The sequence below is a fragment of the Cydia pomonella genome, chromosome 12 (assembly GCF_033807575.1).
Source record: "Cydia pomonella isolate Wapato2018A chromosome 12, ilCydPomo1, whole genome shotgun sequence".
Taxonomy (NCBI): Eukaryota; Metazoa; Arthropoda; class Insecta; order Lepidoptera; family Tortricidae; genus Cydia; species Cydia pomonella.
The window spans coordinates 2448845-2471199 of NC_084714.1; the positions used below are offsets into that span (position 1 = coordinate 2448845).

The 22355-nt window shown below is 36.5% G+C and overlaps 1 protein-coding gene across 1 annotated transcript in view; it reads left to right on the forward strand.

Moving 5' to 3' along the window:
* The first annotated feature begins 471 nt into the window (after positions 1-471).
* Positions 472-22355, forward strand: part of LOC133523277 (GTP-binding protein REM 1) — a 234981-nt gene continuing 213097 nt past the window's right edge. Inside the window, exon 1 of the mRNA XM_061858767.1 lies at positions 472-1276. Coding sequence (XP_061714751.1) covers positions 796-1276 — 481 coding nt within the window. The 5' untranslated portion in view covers positions 472-795. The remainder of the gene's footprint in view (positions 1277-22355) is intronic.

The following is a 22355-nucleotide window of genomic DNA, read 5'->3' on the forward strand; positions in this document are numbered from 1 at the left end:
TATAGTTTTACGTTTATTTCATTCGTATGTCTGTAATCTGAAAGTGGAGATACTGTAGAATAAGATCTTTTATGTAACTATACCCATTTTTTTACATATAAATATCTAATTTCAATTCATTTCATTTCATACTTTTTCGACTTCTCAGTTCGGTGTGAACTACCTACTCGTTATGTGACTCATTCACGGTTTAGGACAGCACCTATAGGTACCAACTTTTGATTTTATAATTTAAAAATGTTGAGTTTTCCTTAGACTTAGAACACAAGAAACAATAGATAAAAAGATCTACTGCATTTTGTGACCTTTTTTATTCATCTTGTATGCCTAATTTAACACAAGTTGGTGTCGAAAATCTGACACATTTTCTCCGCTCAAAATCAATATTACTGCTGGATACGAGTATGAGATGAAAAAATGAAAATATTTATTTTTAAAAAATCGTTAATAATATGTATACTACTGGTAGTATTTATCAGTAAAAGAAAATATAATTTTATTATCAAGGCAATAAGGGTGCTCAAGTATTTTGATCATTACTGTAAACTTTCTTGTTGCGCATTTCTAATATGGAAATTAACAGGAGTTAAAAACGGAAACAGGAAGCGTCTTACATAATTAAGATTAAACAAGACTAATAATCAATAGTCAAATTAAATTAACAAAGCTCTAAACTGAGCGCTACTTTAAAACTCAACTTCATCATTACAACAAAGTAAATTAACAGTTCAAAACTTTCCTATAGACTAACAGTTAAATATTTAACACCGCTTTGATCCATTATTAATCTTACAAATGAGCGGGCGATGCAACAAGTCTGCCGCCCGCCCGCCCGTCAGTACCGCCGCGACCATGGCATCGGACGGACGTACGAAGCGCTCGCAGTCGATATGCGCGCCGGCCTCCGCTAGCATGGAGGCCCTCGTGGCCCCCATGGAGACTACACCCGCGCCGCGCCGTCGCCCCGCAGCGCGCTCCCAATCCGCCAGAATCACAGGCGGTCGAAGTGTCAGACATCGGCGGCAGCAACAACAGCAACAGCTGGACAGGGAGACCAGAGCACGCTACAGTTCTGAACCACGATTAGCAGAAGCAGAAACACCCCCTCAAGTGAGAAGGCAGGCTTCGGCAAGACGTAGACCTCCGCCTGGACATAACAGCCAACCTCGCCGCTCCAATGCCTTCCTGGATGTTCCTAAACCACATCAACCGGAACAGGAGGAACCTGATGAGGATTCCTACCGGCTCCGCACCTTCAACATCACGCAGAAAGGAGGTCAGTGTTTCAGAACCTCAGAACGTTCACCTCCGCTATTTTTAAACGTGAAAGTTTCAGTTTGACTTCTTTTCAACGAAAGTTGGCAGCCGGCCGTGTGCGTTTTACATTCAAGTTTTAGATTTAGAAACATCTGCGTATCTTCAAAGAATAGAGGCTCGTGAATTGGTCTGTAAATCAGTTCGGTTTACTTTTGTGGTAAAAATAAACTCGCACACTCGACTTATGGAAGGTTACCCGAATGTTTATCTGCCGAAATAAAAACAGTTCAGTCTTCCCTAAATTATACGTGACGTCACGGAAACTAAATTCACTAATGAGTTCCTGGAAAGTATACATTTGCTTGGCTTCAATGTGTTCGCGATTTCTCATCTAGTGCTCTGATTTATCTGAAGGATATAAACATACATTTTAACGACGCTTGTAATAGCATAGTACGGTGTTGCAACTAGGCGGAGTGGAACAAAAATGAACCAAATTGGTTAGAAAAAAAATTGTAAATTTCTGTCTACGTGAAAATTGAATAAAAGTAAGTAATTTAAACGGAAATTATTCGGTTTCTTTGAAAACTGCCGCTAGCGCCACGCAGTCTTGGTTATTTTACTATAATATAGAAAATAAACTGAAGACATATTTATGTCAATATTATTCAACGTCATTTGACGTTGAGTAATACGGATGACGTCAATGTAAATCATCTTCTTCTTCCTAGCGTTTGTCCCGGCTTATTGCCACGGCTCATGGGAGTCTAGTGTCCGCTTGGCAACTAATCCCAAGAGTTGGCGAAAGCGATTGCCATCTGACCTTCCAACCCAGCGGGGAAACTAGGCCTTATTGGGATTATTCTGGTTTCCTCCCGATGTTTTACTTCACCGAAAAGCAACTGATAAAAATATCAAATGATATATCGGGCATAAGTTCCGAAAAACTCATTGGTACGAGTCGGGGTTTGAACCCGCGATCTCCGGATTGAAAGTCGCACGCTCTTACCGCCAGGCTACCAACGCTTTTTAATGTAATACATATTATTAAAAATGACGGTAAAATTAGGACAACTGTTCATTGACCGAAACGAAGGTCCCTATTTCAGCTTGAGCAAGCATATGTCCGGATATTTCCTCTACGTGTTGCGTTTTTCAAAACAGCTTTTAGAAAAATTATGTAAAGAAGTTCTATTATACTAATTGAACAAACAAACAAACATGTATGTAGCAAAAAATCACTTCAACATGACACATTTTTACAATCAATAAAAGTAACAAATACAATTACAAATATGGAATCAATGAAATATAGGATACTTTATTAGAGATGTATACAGTCTCTAAATATCGAATAACACAAAAAAAACTATGATAAAAACTTGAATTCTTATATAAATAATTAAAAGACATGAAAAGAAATCAGACAAACACACAGGAACCGAATGAAGTGTTTCACGTTAATGCCACTCAAAAGTAAAGTTAGATACTTATAACATAATATGGAGACCGGTCTCTTAAACGGGCTACGTTTAAGAGACTGGTCTCCACAAACATAATGAATTAATTTAATTTTTATGCCCATTTTAATTTATTTTTTTATTAAATCGATAAACAACATCCGCATAATGATAATGTGTGATCCTATAAAAAAAGATATAAATAAATAAATATTATAGGACATTATTACACAAATTGACTAAGCTAAGTCCCACAGTAAGCTCAACAAGGCTTGTGTTGAGGGTACTTAGACAACGATATATATAATATATAAATATTTATAAATACTTAAATACATAGAAAACACCCATGACTCAGGAACAAATATCCATGCTCATCACACGAATAAATGCCCTTACCAGGATTTGAATCCGGGACCATCGGTTTCATAGGCAGGGTCCCTACCCACTAGGCCAGACCGGTCGTCAAAATGTTAATATAATGTGTTAACATGTAAGGTAATTCTATTTTATCAATAAAGTTTGATTCTAGTTATGCATAATTGAACTGGATTATTTCGGGGTCGTTGTCCCCAATGTCAAAAATGTATTGAGGTAGTTGTTCAGTAGAACAAGGGTTCCCGTGAACAAAATTTACTCCTGGGCCCATACATTTCGCTTACTTCGGGGCCTCAAGAGAATACATTAGATTTATTTTCGCGATTTTGTGGCTATTCCCATGGGGATTTGTTTATTCTGACCAAGACTCGGAAACCGGTTAAATTTCCAAACCGTTATCATGTACTTGGCGCAAAATCTTTTAATTTCGATTTCACTCGAAAAGCGTTATTTTTAAACCGGTTTTATAAGAACAGTTCTTGTCAAATTAACCGGTTAAGAGAAATAAAAACCTGTTTCTTCCTATGTCGGCGTCTATGTTTACGTGCCACATCACCAGGCCGGCCGGCAGTTTCGTTTCTCGTCGAATGAAGCAGTTTTTTAAAAGTTAGATAGTAGTAGTTACGATAATGTTCTTAAAAGTTCGGAGAAAAACCGAAATAAACCGGTATTTTATAAACCGGTTCCGACCCTTGATTCTGACACATTTTTGACATTCGAAATCACGATCCCAAAATCATCCCATTATGTGGACTTTGTTTTTTATCGATTTAATTTAAAATAAATGAAAACGAATGGTGGATTCTAAGGGCTTCAGCTCACAGAGCTACTAGTAAAATTAACGTTTAGCCTGATTAAAATTTGTTAAACGTTGTTTTTTCTGCGACTTTAAAGCAAAGTTTCGTCTTTAAACATAGTGCGGGATATAGTATTTTTTTTTAAATAAATTACGAGTAGACAATATTTTAAAAATATTAAAGATAAGCGCTGATGGCCTGGCGGTAAGAGCGTGCGACTTTCAATCCGGTGGTCGCGGGTTCGAAGTTTCGAACCCCGGCTCGTACCAATGAGTTTTTCGGAACTTATGTACGAAATTTACCATGTGTTCTTAGCAACACAACCAATCAAGGAAACATCTGTATCCATACATGTTTGTTCTGTGATTCTTTCTGTGGTATCTCCAAAATATAAAATAAAATAATAAATTGAAATATCTTTTAATATTTACCAGTCGCTTTTCGGTGAAGGAAATCATCGTGGAAATAAATAAGACAAATACGTGCAAAACACCCTAAGAAGCTGATGGTCCCGGGTTCAAATCCTGGTAAGGGCATTTATTCGTGTGATGAGCATGGATATTTGTTCCTGAGTCATGGGTGTTTTCTATGTATTTAAGTATTTATAAATATTTATATATTATATATATCGTTGTCTAAGTACCCTCAACACAAGCCTTATTGAGCTTACTGTGGGACTTAGTCAATTTGTGTAATAATGTCCTATAATATTTATTTATTTATTTAAAACAATCTACACTCGGCCTATGACCCTGAAATGCTATATTTAAGTAGATATCTGCAAAAACTCCCTTTTCTAAAATTTTCTTCTAGCGTTAGCCGAAGGTTTCTCTAGAGAAATAAGTTGCGAATAGACTCAGAGACAATCTGATGGAGGTAAACCTTTAATTTAGATTAAAGCATTACCACGCCTAATATTCGGACTAAAAAAAACAGTGATTATATATCTGCTAAACAACTTATATCACTATACCTAAAAATTCTTTATTTAATAAATAAATAAATAATAAATAAATATTATAGGACATTATTACACAAATTGACTAAGTCCCACAGTAAGCTCAATAAGGCTTGTGTTGAGGGTACTTAGACAACGATATATAATATATAAATATTTATAAATACTTAAATACATAGAAAACACCCATGACTCTGGAACAAATACCCATGCTCATCACACGAATAAATGCCCTTACCAGGATTTGAACCCGGGACCATCGGCTTCATAGGCAGGGTCACTACCCACTAGGTCAAACCGTTTACAATAGCAGTGTACATAATGAATTTATACAGAGGATTACTATAACAAGCTTATATCTAAAATAGGCCCTTGAGACATTGTACCAAGGATGCTGGCGGCATTTCCTCGTTGTATCGCAATACTGATACGTTGCGCGAGGAAGCCGCCAGCCATTCGGTCACCAGTTACGTCTTGTGCATGCTGGGACCAGGGATCGGAACCGGTTTTTTGCATAAACATCGAAATAACCATATATTTCGGTTTATTTTATACTCTAAATGTAGGACTCAGTTGTGTTTTCAGATAACGACTTCGTATTATTAGATTGCCTAATTAGAAATGAAGTAATTAACAAAGAACGAAAAAATACCGTTTTCGTTCCCATACAAAAAATACCGGCTTCCGATCCCTGGCTGGGACCCCATGGACCTAGAGTTTCAACGCCAAATGGTACAAAATGGTACTCTCTACCGATTACCATCTTATATTTATTACGTTTCAAAATTTCGGCGCATTCCGCCGCTGCGCCCGCTTTTACATTAGTACGTTGGCGTAACCACAAATATCAAAAACTATATATAGATAAATTATCAAAAATTAATTACGGGGTCATAATTAAGCGTAACGTAATAAAAACATCTTAATGATTACACGGATAAATTCTATATCTTGTTTAATTTATCGCCCGTGTTGGATTTACGCACTGTATATATATGTATACAACGCAAAGTAAAAGTAGGTATTTATATTAACAACATTAGTATATTATGTGTTCTTTGTATTCTATTTTAAGCCACTATTGTATAAAGCTACGACCAAAGAATATCCAATGTTCTTTTCATCTCACAAAAACCTTTCTTTTTGCCTATATTTACCTAAACACGAATGAATACATTATTATGAGTAGTTCTACTCTGAGAACCCTTTGCTCCCAAAGTTTTTCTTGAAATATTCCGCCATTTGTTTAGCATAAGTTATTTCGTACAATCCGCCTAGCCAGAGCCGAGAAAATAATCCTGAATTCATTTTATTACATAAACCGATAAACGTATAGACTGTATTCATCTCTTCTCATATTCTTATAAACGGTTGTTGTTATCATATTACGACATACATACGACAATAAATATTTAAAAAAAATCCTAGCCTACTTTTCTGTCCCACTGCTGGGTAAAGGCTCCCCCCTTTATCTCCACGACTCCCGATATAGTGCATCTTCCGGCCAGTTTTTTGCCTCAAGTCGCCGGACCGAACACACGCGGCCGCGACCCATATTTCTATACATTTTTTTATACTATGTAATACTTCGCTATTAAAGGCTAAGTCCTAAATTAAAAGATTCATTCTTCATTTATTTAATTTTATGTGCGCTCGCACATAATTGTTGATCATTGAGTTGTTGACGACGGTGCCATCTCCGTCTGGGCCTACCGCGTCCGCAGCCATCTTCTGGCATCCACTTGGTGGCTACTTATCCACCTGTCTGGATGCATACGGCAGTCGTGGCCGGCCCAGTCCCAGTTCAGCCTAGCAGTATTACAATTAAGATGAAAAAAACATTTAAACGAATTTTCATTGATAACTATCTAAATAATGAAATAAAAATTAATTACAAATTCCTGGCGCAGAGGTTGTCGATCGCGGTTCAACGCGGAAACGCGGCAAGCGTAATGGGTACCTTTGCATCGGTAACGATGCAGGCTGGGTTATTCGAATAATTTTTGTGTTAATTTAGGTTTCGTTTTATTTACAATTAAATTTATAGCTAATTTAAACCTTAGTTCTTAAGTATTTTTAATGATTGTATTTTTTTCTTGTACATTCTGTTTGTTTTTGTTTACCTTTTTTGCCTTTGACTCGTAACTTGATTTATCTTCTATAAGGATTACAAATGTCAAAATATAATTAAATTATATCAAAAGTACAACAGATTAAAAATCTCAATATCACTCTAAGCGCCACTTGCACCATTCCACTAGCCCTGTGTTAACCGGTTAAACCTGGAGTTACCATGGTTACCAGTTCAATTTGACATAGGGTTACCGGTTTAACCGGTTAACCCCGGGTTATTGGGATGGTGCAAGTGGCGCTTAGAGAACGGATTAAGTTTTACAGCTTACGTACATATTAATAGACATTGACAATCTTTATTACTTACTTTTCTTCTTACCTCAAGTCAGTTGGGGCAACCAGGGAGAAAATTATCCTAATCTGCTTACAGACGATATGAATTTAACTTAGCTGTGAGTTCCGAACTTGGATTAAGTTAGGAAGTTAACAAAATCCTGCTTAAGTTTTGGTACGTGTAATAATAGGCCACGTAATAATCAGTTGTGGTAAAGTTAGAATTTTACTAAAATTTTACTATAACAACTATTATTAACACAGACTGAAAATAGCTATGTTATTATTTAAAAAAAAAAACATAATCTAACCCGGATCCGGGTATGTCCTTAAACTACGTCCAAAAGAGAGGTATGGGCATTGTGAATGTCATCTCGCTTTGTGTGGTAGGGCACAGCACAGCGGATGACATTCTAGATCTATAGAGCAGAGCCCAACTGGGGAAGTACTTCCACCTTACAGAAAACCGCAGCCATATAACACTAGACCCTACTCATAGTATTGTGTTCCTGCCGGTGAGTAAGGTTGCCAGAGCTCAACGAGGGTGCGGAGTGTTAGGGTCGGCAACGCGCATGTCACTCCTCTGGAGTTGCAGGCGTACATAGGGTACGGAGACTGCTTACAATCAGGCGGGCCGTATACTTGTTTGCCACCGACGTAGTATTAAAAAAAAAACAATATCAAAATGAATTTGTTACTGTCGGCCCGATTCGAAGAATGAGATATGATAACGATAAGTTCCGGTGTAGATAAGTTCTCATTTAGATATCGTTTGTACGTCGTATAATTGACAGAAGCAGCTCGATTCCGGCAACCAATGTCACTTAGACGTTAGAAATATCGTAGATAAATCTTATTGGGTTCACAGCGGAATCGAAATAAACGTCAATTTTGACATGTCGTTTAGTTAGCGATCTTTTAAAGCTTTCCAAGATCTTAAACGTGTCTTAATCATTCTGTGAATCGGGCTGTGTATCTATAAACCTATGTTGTAACCGTAGCTGTGTCAATTTTAGCTTTATATTGTTACCTAGCGCTATATATTGTAGATTTATTACAGTAGGTAATCTAGTAATCTGTCTCATACTTTATTATTCTTTGTATTCTATTTTTGTCTGTGTCAAAAAAAAAACCTCCTATTACCAGGTAATAGGATGTTTCTTTTTCTTTTTATTTGGGACAAAAAACAGTAACACACAGGTTTAGACACATAAATAGAATACTTACTTACTTACTCCGTTGGCTCAGCGACCCAAAATGAGACTTGGCCTCCGACACAAGACAGCGCCACTTTTCTCGGTCCTGTGCGACCTCTCGCCAATTGTCGACTCGAAGCTCGCGCAGATCCGCCTCCACCATGTCGCTCCAACGATACCTAGGGCGTCCGATAGGACGTCCTCCTGCTAGGCGACCCAGGTACGCTCTTTTTACGTTCATTTAAATAGAATACAAAGAATAATAAAGTGAGAGACCAACAACATCTAGTGGAGCTATAAATAAGATTATACGAAAATTAAATATTAAAGTATATAATTTACGAGTGAAGAAGAGACTCTTGTTAGTGTTAGTGTGTACGAACTTTGTCGTGAAGTTTAAAGAATTGGGACCGGATATCCATTTCTCAAATCTACTAAAATAGGACATTAGGCGTTTGGCCGTGACGGCTCGACAGAATAGTAATAAACGACTCAATAAATCAAACACTAATGTCTAATTTTTGTCAAGAAAATATCAGTTTTCGGGCAATATTTGGAAAGATTAATGATACTTCCGTAATTTCGTGTTTTTTTTTAGATATTATTAAAGTTATTACATATCACTTAACTAAAAAGAAATGTAGAGATATATTTTTCATGGGTTTGAATCAGTCAGTACAAGTTTTGCTGTTAATTTTACCTTCCTATGTATATTTTTGTCTTAAAAGCTTTTTGTTATGACAAAAAATTAAGGAAATGTCTTCTCTGTGCACAGTTTGAATATAACAAAGAGAGAAACTGGCAAAATAATTGCGACGTTGTTTAATTTTTTATTTAATTAAGTTTTTCTGTAAAATTCATATACCTAGCTGAATTTTATTGGATATTACTTCATTTTACTTGATTTTTATTCTCATAAGGCTCACCATTCTACCTGTTGTACTAATCATTTCAATGTAATTTAAATCATATTCAATTGGAATAAAGTTGAATTTCCTTTGTTTTTTCAATATCAAAACAAAGAAACCATATTTCTTTCACTATTGATTTCAAATTCAACTGCCATTTTTTTTATCGTGGGCCTTAGGAGGATGTATATGTGTTTTCCGACATTTATTTGGTATCAAAGATATGATACGAGTATATACATTAATAGTGCAATTCATCCTATGTACAATATCGTGTATTCGTCCATACAATTGTGAAAACTAAATACTTACACCTAATAATAATAATTCAGCCTATATACGTCCCACTGCTGGGCACAGGCCTCCTCTCATGTGCGAGAGGGCTCGGCCTATAGTCCCCAGTCCAGTATAGTCCAGTCGGGTTGTAGTCGGGGTAAAAAAAAAAAAATAATAAAAAAAAAAAAAAAAAAAAACATTTATTTCAGACCTTCGTCCATAGAGTGTTAGTACGACTTACTCTAAAAAATTATATTAAATTATTATTGAAATAAATTAAACTTCGATATTAGTAAATACACCTATTTTTTGTTAAATTGGCTACTTGACAGATTTTTGTAAATGTCAATCGATCTTAATTTTCCTGAGAATTAAATGTCTATACAGGACTCATGGCATTTAAGCAACACAAAGGTCAGAAATGAGAGTTAAAGTCTGACGCTCGCACTCGACGATTGAAAGGCCTCTAACGAAATGTTATTCTAATGTGACGTCACATTGCATTTCTCTGTCCTAAATGTATGGAAGATCAAGAAAATTGCTGTTTTGACCCTGAAATATTGCGTTTATGTATGTAGTTGACATACAATTTATTTTTAAATAAAATGTAAGGAATCGAATGCTTCCATTTTCTTTTTTTCTTTTTGAAAGTAAAAAAAAAAATTTTTTTTGAGACTTTAGAGCCTTGTATATTTTATAATCTCAATATGAGTTTATTAACTGCACTTTTTTACAATGGATAGCTCATTTTCTATCCATTTAGGTAAATTTTGTTATAATATTCAAAATGTGTCAATTACCCAATTCTGGTTCCATATTGATGGTTCTGGTTTTGTATTAGAACTAGAAAAGAAGCACATGAAAACATTGGTGAAAAAGTAGATATTACAAATTGCTTTTCTCCATATACCTATATATATATATATATATAGGTCCTACCTATTTCTGGTATTTATTTTAAAGGTTCATTTAACAATTTACCCTCCTTACACTCGAGCACCTCTTATAAAGCAAAATCATTCTGCTCCATAAACTCAAAGCGTTATCTAAGAAACACATCGTTGAACCAACATGAAGCGCGGTATGTGGCATTGATGGAAAACATACAACTGCGAAAACTGTTTGGCTAAGGAAATTATAGGCAATCAAGGGTGCTTGTTCTATTAGCATCAAAATTGAACGAGACTAGAGAAATGACGTTGAGTACGTACGTATGAAATTCCTCTTGTTCGTGTCAATGCAATGACCGGCCTGTTCGTATCTTCATCGCCTGTGCGGAATATATAAATACGAGTATTTATCATTCAAAATCATTCGTGTGATTGATAAGCACGGATATTTGTTCCTGAGTCATGGGTGTTTTTAAATATTTATATATTATACAAATTATTGTCCAAGTACCCTCAACACAAGCTTTATTGAGCTTACTGTGGGACTTAGTCAATATTTGTAATATTACCGGTTTATGTCAAATTCGTTCGTCTTTGGTTTTGTGTACCGAAATTAACCGGTTAAATTGAAAATATCGACACAAGATGGAACGAGTAAGTATTGTTATCTTTCTCAAATAAATAATAATTTATCCGAGAGTCTCCGAGAGTCGAAAGTAACCGGTATTATATCGCTCCCTCCTGTAAAGTTCCTTGTTCAATCAATTTATCGGTTAACATAACGGTCTGGAAACAGTTATTTCAATACCGGTGTTAACAGGTCTTTCAATACCGGTTCCGAGCCCCGCAGGCAGAACAAAACATTTGCCCTCGTTTGGCAAACCAATTCAAACAATCAATAGGCTCTGCATGCAGATCCAATGCAAGCACAATGTTGGCCATTGTTTGTCCAAAGTGTCAATCAATTATTGTTGCCTGAAACATGCCAAACTCTAGGTGTGTTGAGTGGATTGTTCTCCGCGAATACCTGTCTGATACTCTTAGCTGTATTTAACCTTTTAACCGCCGTAGACTGATGTACAAGATATACAATATCCAGCTCATTTCGCCGCAGTTTGATGAATAAGACTAAACTTCGTACCGGCGGCGACACGGTGCTCGTGAAAACTTTTAAGCGATAAAAGGCCGGGTAATGGGTGCTATTACGTATTGAGGTGGAAAAGAAATGGGGGTCGAAGCCGGGAATGATCAATTGGATCTACTAGACAGATACTACCCAAGGTGCCACAGGTGCCCGTGGTAACACAGTACTAAAATTATAGAATATTAAAAGTACATATAAAATTGGCCAGGAGCATTTCGGGCCATGCTCAGTGTAGGGCTCTGTAGTTACCATACTGTTAGAATAGACTAAACGGAGGCTATTAGTAAATATCATGTACAGCCAGCTGAGAGGTGACTGTAGATTACAAGCATAAGGGATTACCTTCGGAGCGCTTTTGTACGTCTTTTTACTATGAAGAGAAGACTTGTTGTAATAACTCTAAAACGGCTGGACGGATAATGTTTGTTATAGATTTCATTGAAAGTATTTATTAAGATTTTGTTTTACTTTTTTCATATTTTTGAATCCATGGTTCAAACGGAGGGCGGGGGAAGCATATTTTTTCTTTCGGACCGATTATTTCCGAAAATCATAAATAAAACTATCAAAAAATGGTTGTTGGAGACCCTTATTCGTTTTGAAAGACCTAGTCAACTTTTTTTGTACCACCCGTTTACCCAAAGGGTAAAACGGAACCCTATTACTATTTTACCGTCATGCATGACTTATGTATCCATGCCAAATAGCAGCTTTCTAACACTGACGACCGCGAAGCTAAGCTGCGGAAGGACAGAGAGACGGACATGGCGAAACTATAAAGGTATCGAGTTGACTACGTAATATTATAACCTACCTAATATTTGTACCTATGAACTGCTGAAAAAAGTAATGAAATAAACGTATTTGTATTTGTAAAAAGGGCAACAAGATTAGCGTGACTGATTATGACGGGGTCTATCCTCGTGGCGCCCAAGGCTTTTTTGGCTCTTCTTTAACTATGACTCGACCGTCCTTCTTATAGGACATAATAGTTATAGTCCTATCCGCCCAAGATTTCGAGTTGAAATTTTTATGTGTTAGAGTTACCGGTTTGAAGTGAAACTTTCGGGGTATAATTATGATTATATTAGCATATGTTTTTCAATTCAATTATTTGTCTACCTTTTGTTCTTTACAAAGGCCACTGGGCCACAATTACTAGATTAGAAGGAATTATTAAGTGATGTAAAATTAATAACTTTTTTAGGATTAATATGTTTATTTCAGTTATTTTTCAATTAAATGACTTAAGTACTTCTATTACAGTTATTCTTTAATCAGTCTCATATTACAAGGCTTAGGTTTGGTTTACTCATTAAATTCTTATCTCTGCATGATGCAATCTGCATCCGCTTCTCCGTCATCTTCAAACTCCGAATTGTCCAGGTTACCATCGCCCATAAAGGCTTGGATTTCTTCATCCCGCAAACCTGTGATTAAAACACCTTACGTATAGGTGATCAATGCAATCCTGAACCTCTGGCTAACAATACTGGGTTAGAATAGTGCTAGATAAGTGTATCTACACAGACTAGACACGAAAACTTAGTAGTGTAAAGAGTATTAAATTATTACTGAAAAAGTAGCATTTTCATATTAGTAATATTTCATAAACCAGCGTAACATAAAGCCACAAACTAAAAACCTTAAGATATTTTTAGTACTAGCTTCGACCCAACCGACTTCACAAAGTACATATTATTTCAAACCAAGATTTCGAAGAATTTAAGCTATAAAAATGCGAAATAATTATCTCCATTTAAGAATTACCCATTCATTAGCAACTTTTTGCATAAAAACATACTCGACAGTCACGGATTATCATAATAAAATGCGATTTACTTACCACGTGTTCGTGAGCCAGCCATACCGCCGTCCATTTATCAAAAAAATGACATCTGTCAATTGTGATAGCTAATGGTAGCATACCGGAAACTGTTCCCTAATATTTCGTTCAGAAATCGGAATAAATTATTTCTTTGACCCGCGAAATTTCAAAAATCTAGACAGAGTTTATTAATATGACCTTCTGAAAGGCGCATGAGCGGTAATTGAAAGTTACTTGAAAAAAGTTCTGGGCTGGAGTCGCCATGTTTATTTTGGTTTATCAAAAGGCGCGTGGGCGCCACGAGGCTATGAGAACGATCCTGTGCTAGGTTGGAAGCCATAGTAATATTGCATTATCACCCAACATAAATTATGTATGTGAAGTTTCAGCTGAATCGAATAATAGGAAGTGAACATAAATACAAACATTGTAATAAAAAGCTTGTAAAAAGGAATCGTATTTATCAAATAGGTTAGAAAATTTTCTAAACAATAAGAAGTTTTAGGACCTTTTTCGCATTTAATTAGCAATCCATAACTAATTAGAAAAGAGAAAATTGGAAAACTTCGACACGAACCGGTGTGAGGCTCAACCGGCAGAAAAATCGTAATATTTCATCACAAGAACAAAATTGTTTTTGCTCTGCGTAAGAAAATTTATTTTCAATTTTGATTAAGCTGTGAAGATAATTAATTTGTCCATTAAACTTGAATACTTCCTGTGCCCTTTGTGTATATTATTGAAAGCTTCGTGTAAATTATTTACTTACTTACTTACTCACTCCGTTGGCTCAGCGACCCAAAATAAGACTTGGCCTCCGACACAAGACAGCGCCACTTTTCTCGGAAATTATTTGGAGGTTGTTAAAGTTGCCTCGTCATTGCAGTGCGTCAGGCATGTTTGCCGAGGCGCACATAGATGGCTTCCATGCCATCAGACGCAAGAGGGTAGTCTCTTTGCTGAGACGAGTGAGAGGCAGCAATAACAGCATCCTGATGCCTTGATCACACGTACCGAGTAAACGGGCGAGACAGTAAAATGTTTCTCGGCCGAGACATTGATGTAAGCGAGTAATTGTTCACACATTTTTTGAAATTAGGACAGTCAGTTATATGACGCGCCCATGTGACGACCGAGTGGCGAGTCAGTGCGCGTTCAGACCTGCCGAGCGAGCGAGCGAGACAGTGCGGGGAAGCGGGAGGGTGGGCACTCGGCCTAGCAGATAGAACGTCCACCGAGCTACTGACTCGCCGCTTCGTTCGCCCGAGTGCTCGGCCGAGTACTCGGCGCTATGTTTATACGCACCGAGTACTCGGCCGGGAGCACTGTCTCGCCCGTTTACTCGGTACGTGTGATCAAGGCATGAGGATGGTAATCGGACGCCTCCTCCGTCCTATATTAATAGGACAGTCGAGGCGCCCGGCAAGCAGCAAGAAGGTAGACTCTTTGCTGAGACGAGTGATAGGCAGCAGCAATAACAGCATCCTGAGGATCAACATCCTGGTACCCGGACGCCTCGACTGTCCTATATTAAGGCATTGGGTCGGCATTGTAACGGAGAGTGCAAAATAAGTGGGGTTTGATAACTGTTTTAATTTTGTTATATTATTACTTTACTAAGATCTAGTATTATAGGATTCCGAGTTTAAGTGAGACTAACAAGATACAGATTTTCGGAACCTGATTTTTTTGTGTGGTCTGAGTGAACATACCGATAACTAAATTAATCACCGGTCCAATTATTAATCTCCTTCTTCAGTAAAAAAATTGTGTCCATATTTAGGGCCATATTGGTGGAATACGAATGTTGGTCGCGATACCTGTGAGCTCTTGAATCGGGCTCGAAACTGCAGCCTCGAACTTTTCGGTTGTTTCGTTATCTGAAGACGTTTTGTTGTCTTCGTTACCGGTGCGACTTGCAAACTTCCCTTTATATTTATGTATGTATGTATGAATGTCAATTGGCTACTTGACTGTTTTTTGTAAATAATGTCAAACGATCTTGATTTTCCTGAGGATCAAATGTCTATATAGGACTCATGTCATTTAAGCAACACAAAGATCAGAAATGAGAGTTAAAGTCTGACGCCCGCACTCGACGATTGAAACGCCTCTAACAAAATGATAAGGTGATGTGACGTCACATCATATAAGTCTGTCCTAAATGTATGAAAGATCAAGGAAATAGCCATTTTGACCCTGAAATATTGCGTTTATGTGTATAGTTGTCATACAATTTATTTTTCAATAAAATGCAAGGAATCAAATGGTACCATTTTCTTTTCTATTTTTGAAAGACAAAAATCTTACAAACACAACACAACACAATTTTTTTTTCAATTTCACTTTTTTATAATGGATGGCTCATTTTATATTCATTTAACTAAATTTTGTTATAATATTCAGCATGTGTCAAGTACCCAATTTATTGCACATAAACAGGTTAACATAAAACGGACAAAACAAAACAAAAAGAAAGTGTTATCTACAAACGCGAATTTATCTCTCGGATCTCTTCCAGCTAACCTTTGAGAAAATGCGAAAGGATCAAATACTAACAAGTGAAAGACAAATCAATATTAATAGTAGCAATATGAGAATTTTGGATATACATAAAAGTAGGACGAGAGCAATCAATAATAATAAATAAAATAAAAAGTAGACAACCCGTAGTATGAATACGCAAACGATAACAAATACATAAATCTATATACACCTATATATAAGATACATATTATAAATAAATATATGCATAAAAGTACTCAGTTCTAATATCAGGAGTCTAATAACCACAACACTTTTCAACTTCTCCTTGAGTTAGGCAACAGATTGCGATGTCCTTACATCCACTTAATCGTTCTACAGCTTAACTGCGTAGGCAGTGAAAGATCTAGAGTACACACGCGACTTTTTCGGCGGAATGGCTAAGGTCAGATTTGCAATAGATCGCAGACGGTGACTGCTAACAGTAGCCAGAAAACTAAACGTTATATACTCATTCTTAATCTGCTCCTATCTTGTCACTACACGTTTTTGTATGATTTGATGTACATATACAACGTGCTCTACTCTCTGGACATTGACCGAGATCCCGAGTAGAGTTCCTTCTCAGGAATGTTCTAATATGGTAAATTATTTGATTAGATAAACGTATTTTTTTAAAGTTAAATTTATTCAAATAAATCGTTAATAAATAGGAGCATACTGTATTAGTCGTTTTGTAATTTGTATAGACGACGACGTGGTATATTTCCCTCTTAACTGAATTTCGAACGACAGAAAGGTAACATTATTGGTGTAAGGAAAATTTGCAAAAACAGGCATCTTCTTGTAGTGTTTCATGCCATTACTTTTGCAAAAGTATTCAAATGCTGCTGAAGTAAAATTCGTAGCATTATCCGTTACTAACGTTCTAACTAAACCGAATCTAGCTAACATATCGCATAGTTTCGCTATAACGCTCGCCGAGTCGATACTCGACATAAAATAAACCTCAACCCATTTGGAGTGCGTATCCACTGCTACGAGCACGCGGTGGCCTGCCAGCTCCGCCATGTCGAGGTGCAAGCGCTGCCAACGTGCGAGCGGTGCGCCCAATATATATGTTAACGGCACCAGTCTTGGGACATTTAAGAGAAAATTTGGAGTATTTTGATATTTTCTCGGCACCTGTAAAAGTTCTATCACTTTCTGCGTTAAAAGTTGAAAGTCCTATTCGTTCTTTATGTTTTCAATGTATTTAATGAAAGATACTGCAAGTGGTTTCAACCTTTGACGACCGGTTTGGCCTAGTGAGTAGTGACCCTGACTACGAAGCTGATGGTCCCGGGTACAAATCCTGGTAAAGGCATTTATTCGTGTGATGAGCATGGATATTTGTTCCTGAGTCATGGGTGTTTTCTATCTATTTAAGTATTTATAAATATTTATATATTATATATATCGTTGTCTAAGTACCCTCAACACAAGCCTTATTGAGCTTACTGTGTGACTGAGTCAATTTGTGTGATAATGTCCTATCTTCTTCTTCACGTGCCATCTCCGTCCAGGAGGTTGGCGACCATATGTCTATATGTCTCTCTATGTTCAGTCATGCGAATTAGTGCATGTGATAATGTCCTATAATATTTATTTATTTATTTATTACCAAATAAAAAATATGTTTTTTTGCTCCAGTCATGGGATGTATGGCGCCATTAATTTTCAAATAAAGAAAAATCAATGAAACATCAAACTTAAGCAGTTCTATGGCTCTTGTTTATGGTAAAATGTTGCCTGTGTTTAAAAATTGATGATAAATACTTATTTTACAGGATTTGTCTTTACCATATGCGTTTACATATCTTCAATATTGTTCTTGCCTCAAGTGTCGCTCCAACACTTTACGTTTTCAAGTTGATAATTTTACCCTCATACCTTTTCAAATGCCAGCTGTCACAGTCAAGATAAGAACTGAACAAAAACCGTTTGTCGTTTGGAATGTCAGGAAACATAAATAAATAATACTCGATTCAATCGTAGTGAAAATAGCTTGCCATTTAAATGAAAACTTCGCGTGTAGCATTTAAATGACCTATACCCTGCGAAGCTTAGAGCTTGGCCAGCCAGTCGTGTCACGAGCTATTTTCAGGGTTCCGTACCAAAGAGGTACAAAAGGAACCCTTATGGTGCGACTCTGTCCATCAGTCTGTCTGTTTGTCTGTCACATCGCTTTTGATTAACTATGTAAAATGCCTAATATAAAGAGGGGGCAAAATTTCAAAGTCTAGTGACTAGTTCAAGTGGGATATCATTTGAAAGAGCTCAAATTGTACATTCCAAAATTTTTATGTAAAACAATTCCGAATTCAGGTTACAATTTAACCATCTTTACGTGTGTTTATTACACTTAAAATTTCTATGAGATTACATTAAAGATACCTTTAATTCAAATAAAAGAACAATTTTTGAAATCGGTTCACATGATATAGGATTATCCTCGAAAAACCAACATACGTGCGCGCCTTACATCGCGCAAATTAGTTACATAATTTGCCGATAGATGGTGCTGTACACAATTGTACTTAGTATAGGTACTTCTGATCAAGTCTTTCGCCTTTATGATGAATGTGAGAAGAAGATACACGAGATTATTCAAAGTACGTACGGGTCCCTCGGTGCGTGAGTAAAACGGAATCGCACTTGACCGGTTTTTTAATTCTTTATATATTATGGCAGCTATTTTGTTTATCAAATAAGCTGTCAGATTCAAACTGTCATTTCATTTCACTTTTATTTTATTGCCACGTATTTTAAAGCCTCCTTTGAAATTACCGCATTTAAAGTTGAGTTCTACAGAAATGGCAAATAATGTAAACAAACCAATTTACCTTCATTACTTCGTAATCTTGTACTTTTAAAGGACACATAATATATACTCATACTTCGCGCTCCACTTACAAATAAATGCGTGTCTTATAAATGTTTAGTATATAGTTTTGTTTACTATAATAGGTAGGTACACTCACGGACTTTAAGTGTTGAGCCATTTAGTAGCCACGGTATGAAATGGACAATGTATAGTAAAACCAGAAATATACGATCTTTGCCAAGAGGGCGCTGTTTATTCTCATGTATAGGGTTCAGGGACAGTTCAGTTTAGTATGAAAAAATTAGCTCCAATGAAATTGGGTACTTGACACATGTTGAATATTATAACAAAATTTAGTTAAATGGATAGAAAATGAGCCATCCATTATAAAAAACTGCAATTTAAAAAATTATATTGAGATTATAAAAAAATACAAGGCCCCGAATTAAAAAAAATTTTTTTTTTGTATCTCAAAAATAGAAAAGAAAATGGTACCATTCGATTCCTTGCATTTTATTGAAAAATAAATTGTATGACAACTATACACATAAACGCAATATTTCAGGGTCAAAATGGCAATATCTTTGATCTTCGATACATTTAGGACAGACTTATATGATGTGACGTCACATCATATAAGTCATCAGCCTCAAAAATAGAAAAGAAAATGGTACCATTCGATTCCTTGCATTTTATTGAAAAATAAATTGTACCACAACTATACACATAAACGCAATATTTCAGGGTCAAATGGCAATATCTTTGATCTTCGATACATTTAGGACAGACTTATTATGATGTGACGTCACATCACCTTATCATTTTGTTAGAGGCGTTTCCATCGTCGACTGCGAGCGTCAGACTTTAACTCTCATTTCTGACTTTGTGTTGCTTAAATGCCATGAGTCCTATATAGACATTTGATCCTCAGGAAAATCAAGATCGTTTGACATTATTTACAAAAAACAGTCAGGCTTTATATTATATAACGAGTTTATTTTTATGCTTCATTTTGTTATATTTACCTCTCTTTGTGTTGCGAATCATGTCGGCATTGTAGTTAATGGATGGAGGGGAGAAACGTCAGAACTATGCCACGAAACCCCACTAAACGAAGAGACGTCAGTCAGAATCAGTAATCGTTACGTCTTGCTTGCGAATAGCGTTTCGACAGGAAGAAAAACAATACTGTGAACCGAAAAGTAGTTATTTGAGCAAAATAAGTGGAATCGTATATAAAAACAAACGTTTCATTTTCTCAGCTCGTCTTAAACCTTTCTAGATAACTTCAATAGCAATAGCCATAAAGGGGAACGGGAGCCTTATGGGAACCCGTCGTGTAAGGCCGAGTGGACGCTCGACGCGCAGCGTTCGGCGGGGCGTGCAGCGTGGCGTCAGGCTCACAAGTGATGTGAGCAGCGTGCAAGGCGGCCGCTCATATAAGTTTGCATTTGTTTAACATGTACGCCGCACGCCCCGCCCCGCTGCACGCCCATATCGAGCGTCCACTCAAGCTTTATACTTCTACAGGCGTCTGACCTGGGTGATCTAGCCTAATGTAAACTTTTTGGAATAGGTCACCCATATTTTTCTTTTTATTTTCGAGGTGTTTGTTCTTGGGTTTATAGGTTATCATAATTTTGTTATTAATTAAGTTTGTTTTTGGCTTTAATAAATCACCTTTAGTACTCCAATAATATAATATATAATGAATATTATGAGGCATTAGTACACAAATGGACTAAATCCCACAGTAAGCTCAATAAGGCTTGTGTTGTGGGTACATACAACGATATATGTAATACTACTTACTCCGTTGGCTCAGCGACCCAAAATGAGACTTTGCCTCCGCCACTTTTCTCGGTCCTATGCGACTTTTTGCCAATTGTTCCACAACCGACACAAGAAAAGAACCGATATATATATATAATTATTTATAAATACATAGAAAACACCCATGACTTAGAAACAAATATCCGTGCTCAATGCTCATTACACGAATAAATGCGGCGCCCTTATCACTATTTCAACCCAGAAAACCTCACGAAAGGTATTCTGCTCTATCTTGAGATAGCATTAACTATTTGAAATAGACATAAAGCGCTACAAATATAACACTAAAAGATGCCTATCAAAACGCCTTCAACAATACCGTCAGCATAATGCACAATACTATTCATTTTACCAAAGACCAGAACAACTGTGAACTTCGCTACAGTAATGTTGTCAGGAAACTAGGGTTCATATTGTACCGGGGGCGCTCAAGAACAAAAGGTTTTGCGAAGAGATACGCAGCACAATGGGAGAGGCATTGTCTCCTAGGTTGTAATTGTCATCGCCGTTTGGAGTCTTGACTCGTGTAAACCGATATACTGTGTGTATTTTTTAAATAACGCTTAGTCGTGCCAACTGCAATGCTGAGTGGAGACCGTTTCAGCCTCACATATATACCTGTCTGTTTTGTATTCTTCAACTTCCACTGTTTCCTTTTTTTATTTCATGTTGTTGTTAATGTACTTCTTTCACTTTTATGGTGCTTCTCGTGACCGTCAATTTCGCTCTACTGGCAATCTCTCTCTTTCTATCCCCACTCATAGGACAAGCCTCATGTCTAACTCTTACGCCATTCAGGCAGCACGTCTCTGGAACGGTCTTCCCCCTAACATTAGAAAAGCTCCCAGCTAGTTTGCTTTCAAAAAATTTGTGCGTGATTTATTTGCTGGCAGTTTAAAGATCAATTAAGTATCAGTCTCACGAATCGGTTATGTATATAATATATATATATTTATTTATATAATGTATGTATGTGTCCTTATGTATTTAAGTAGATTATAATTAATTTATGTGTATTAGGACTCTAATTCTTTCAATAACAATTTCTTTTAGTTTTAAACGCACCGCCTACAATATTTTCTGCTTTGCCCTAAGGTTGACTGGTAGAGAATGCCTCATGGCATTAAGTTCGCCTTTTGTACATTAAGTTTTTCTTTTGTGCAATATAGTTTTAAATAAATAAATAAAATAAATGTATTTTCTTATTTGTAATAATTGATGTGTTACTTAAATATTATTCTTTGACCACTACCACAAACTTAAACGTGACGTAGATTTTAGTGGTATGAATTGACTGAAAGCAAATTTTAATTTGCTTTATTTAGAAAGTCATAAAATTGAACCCTGAACAATCTTTCAGTGTCAATCTTTTTTCGTAAACTGGTGTTTTTTATAGAACGGTATTATATAAGTATTGGCAACAACACCCCAACTGTCTTGGGTGTCATGGGATTGTGAGGCCGTATAGGAAATGTGTTACGTTTTATAAGAACGACACATTGTAGGATAAAACTGCTTTCAGATACGAATCTGTGGCATTAGGGTACTCTGGAAATAGGGAATTGGGACAAAAGGTGCTACGAGGAAGATGAGACGCTCGATTTAAAAGCAGGAACCATCAAAGTTAGCATTATGTATCCTGACCAGAGCTCGGCAGGGGGGAGCCATCTTTAC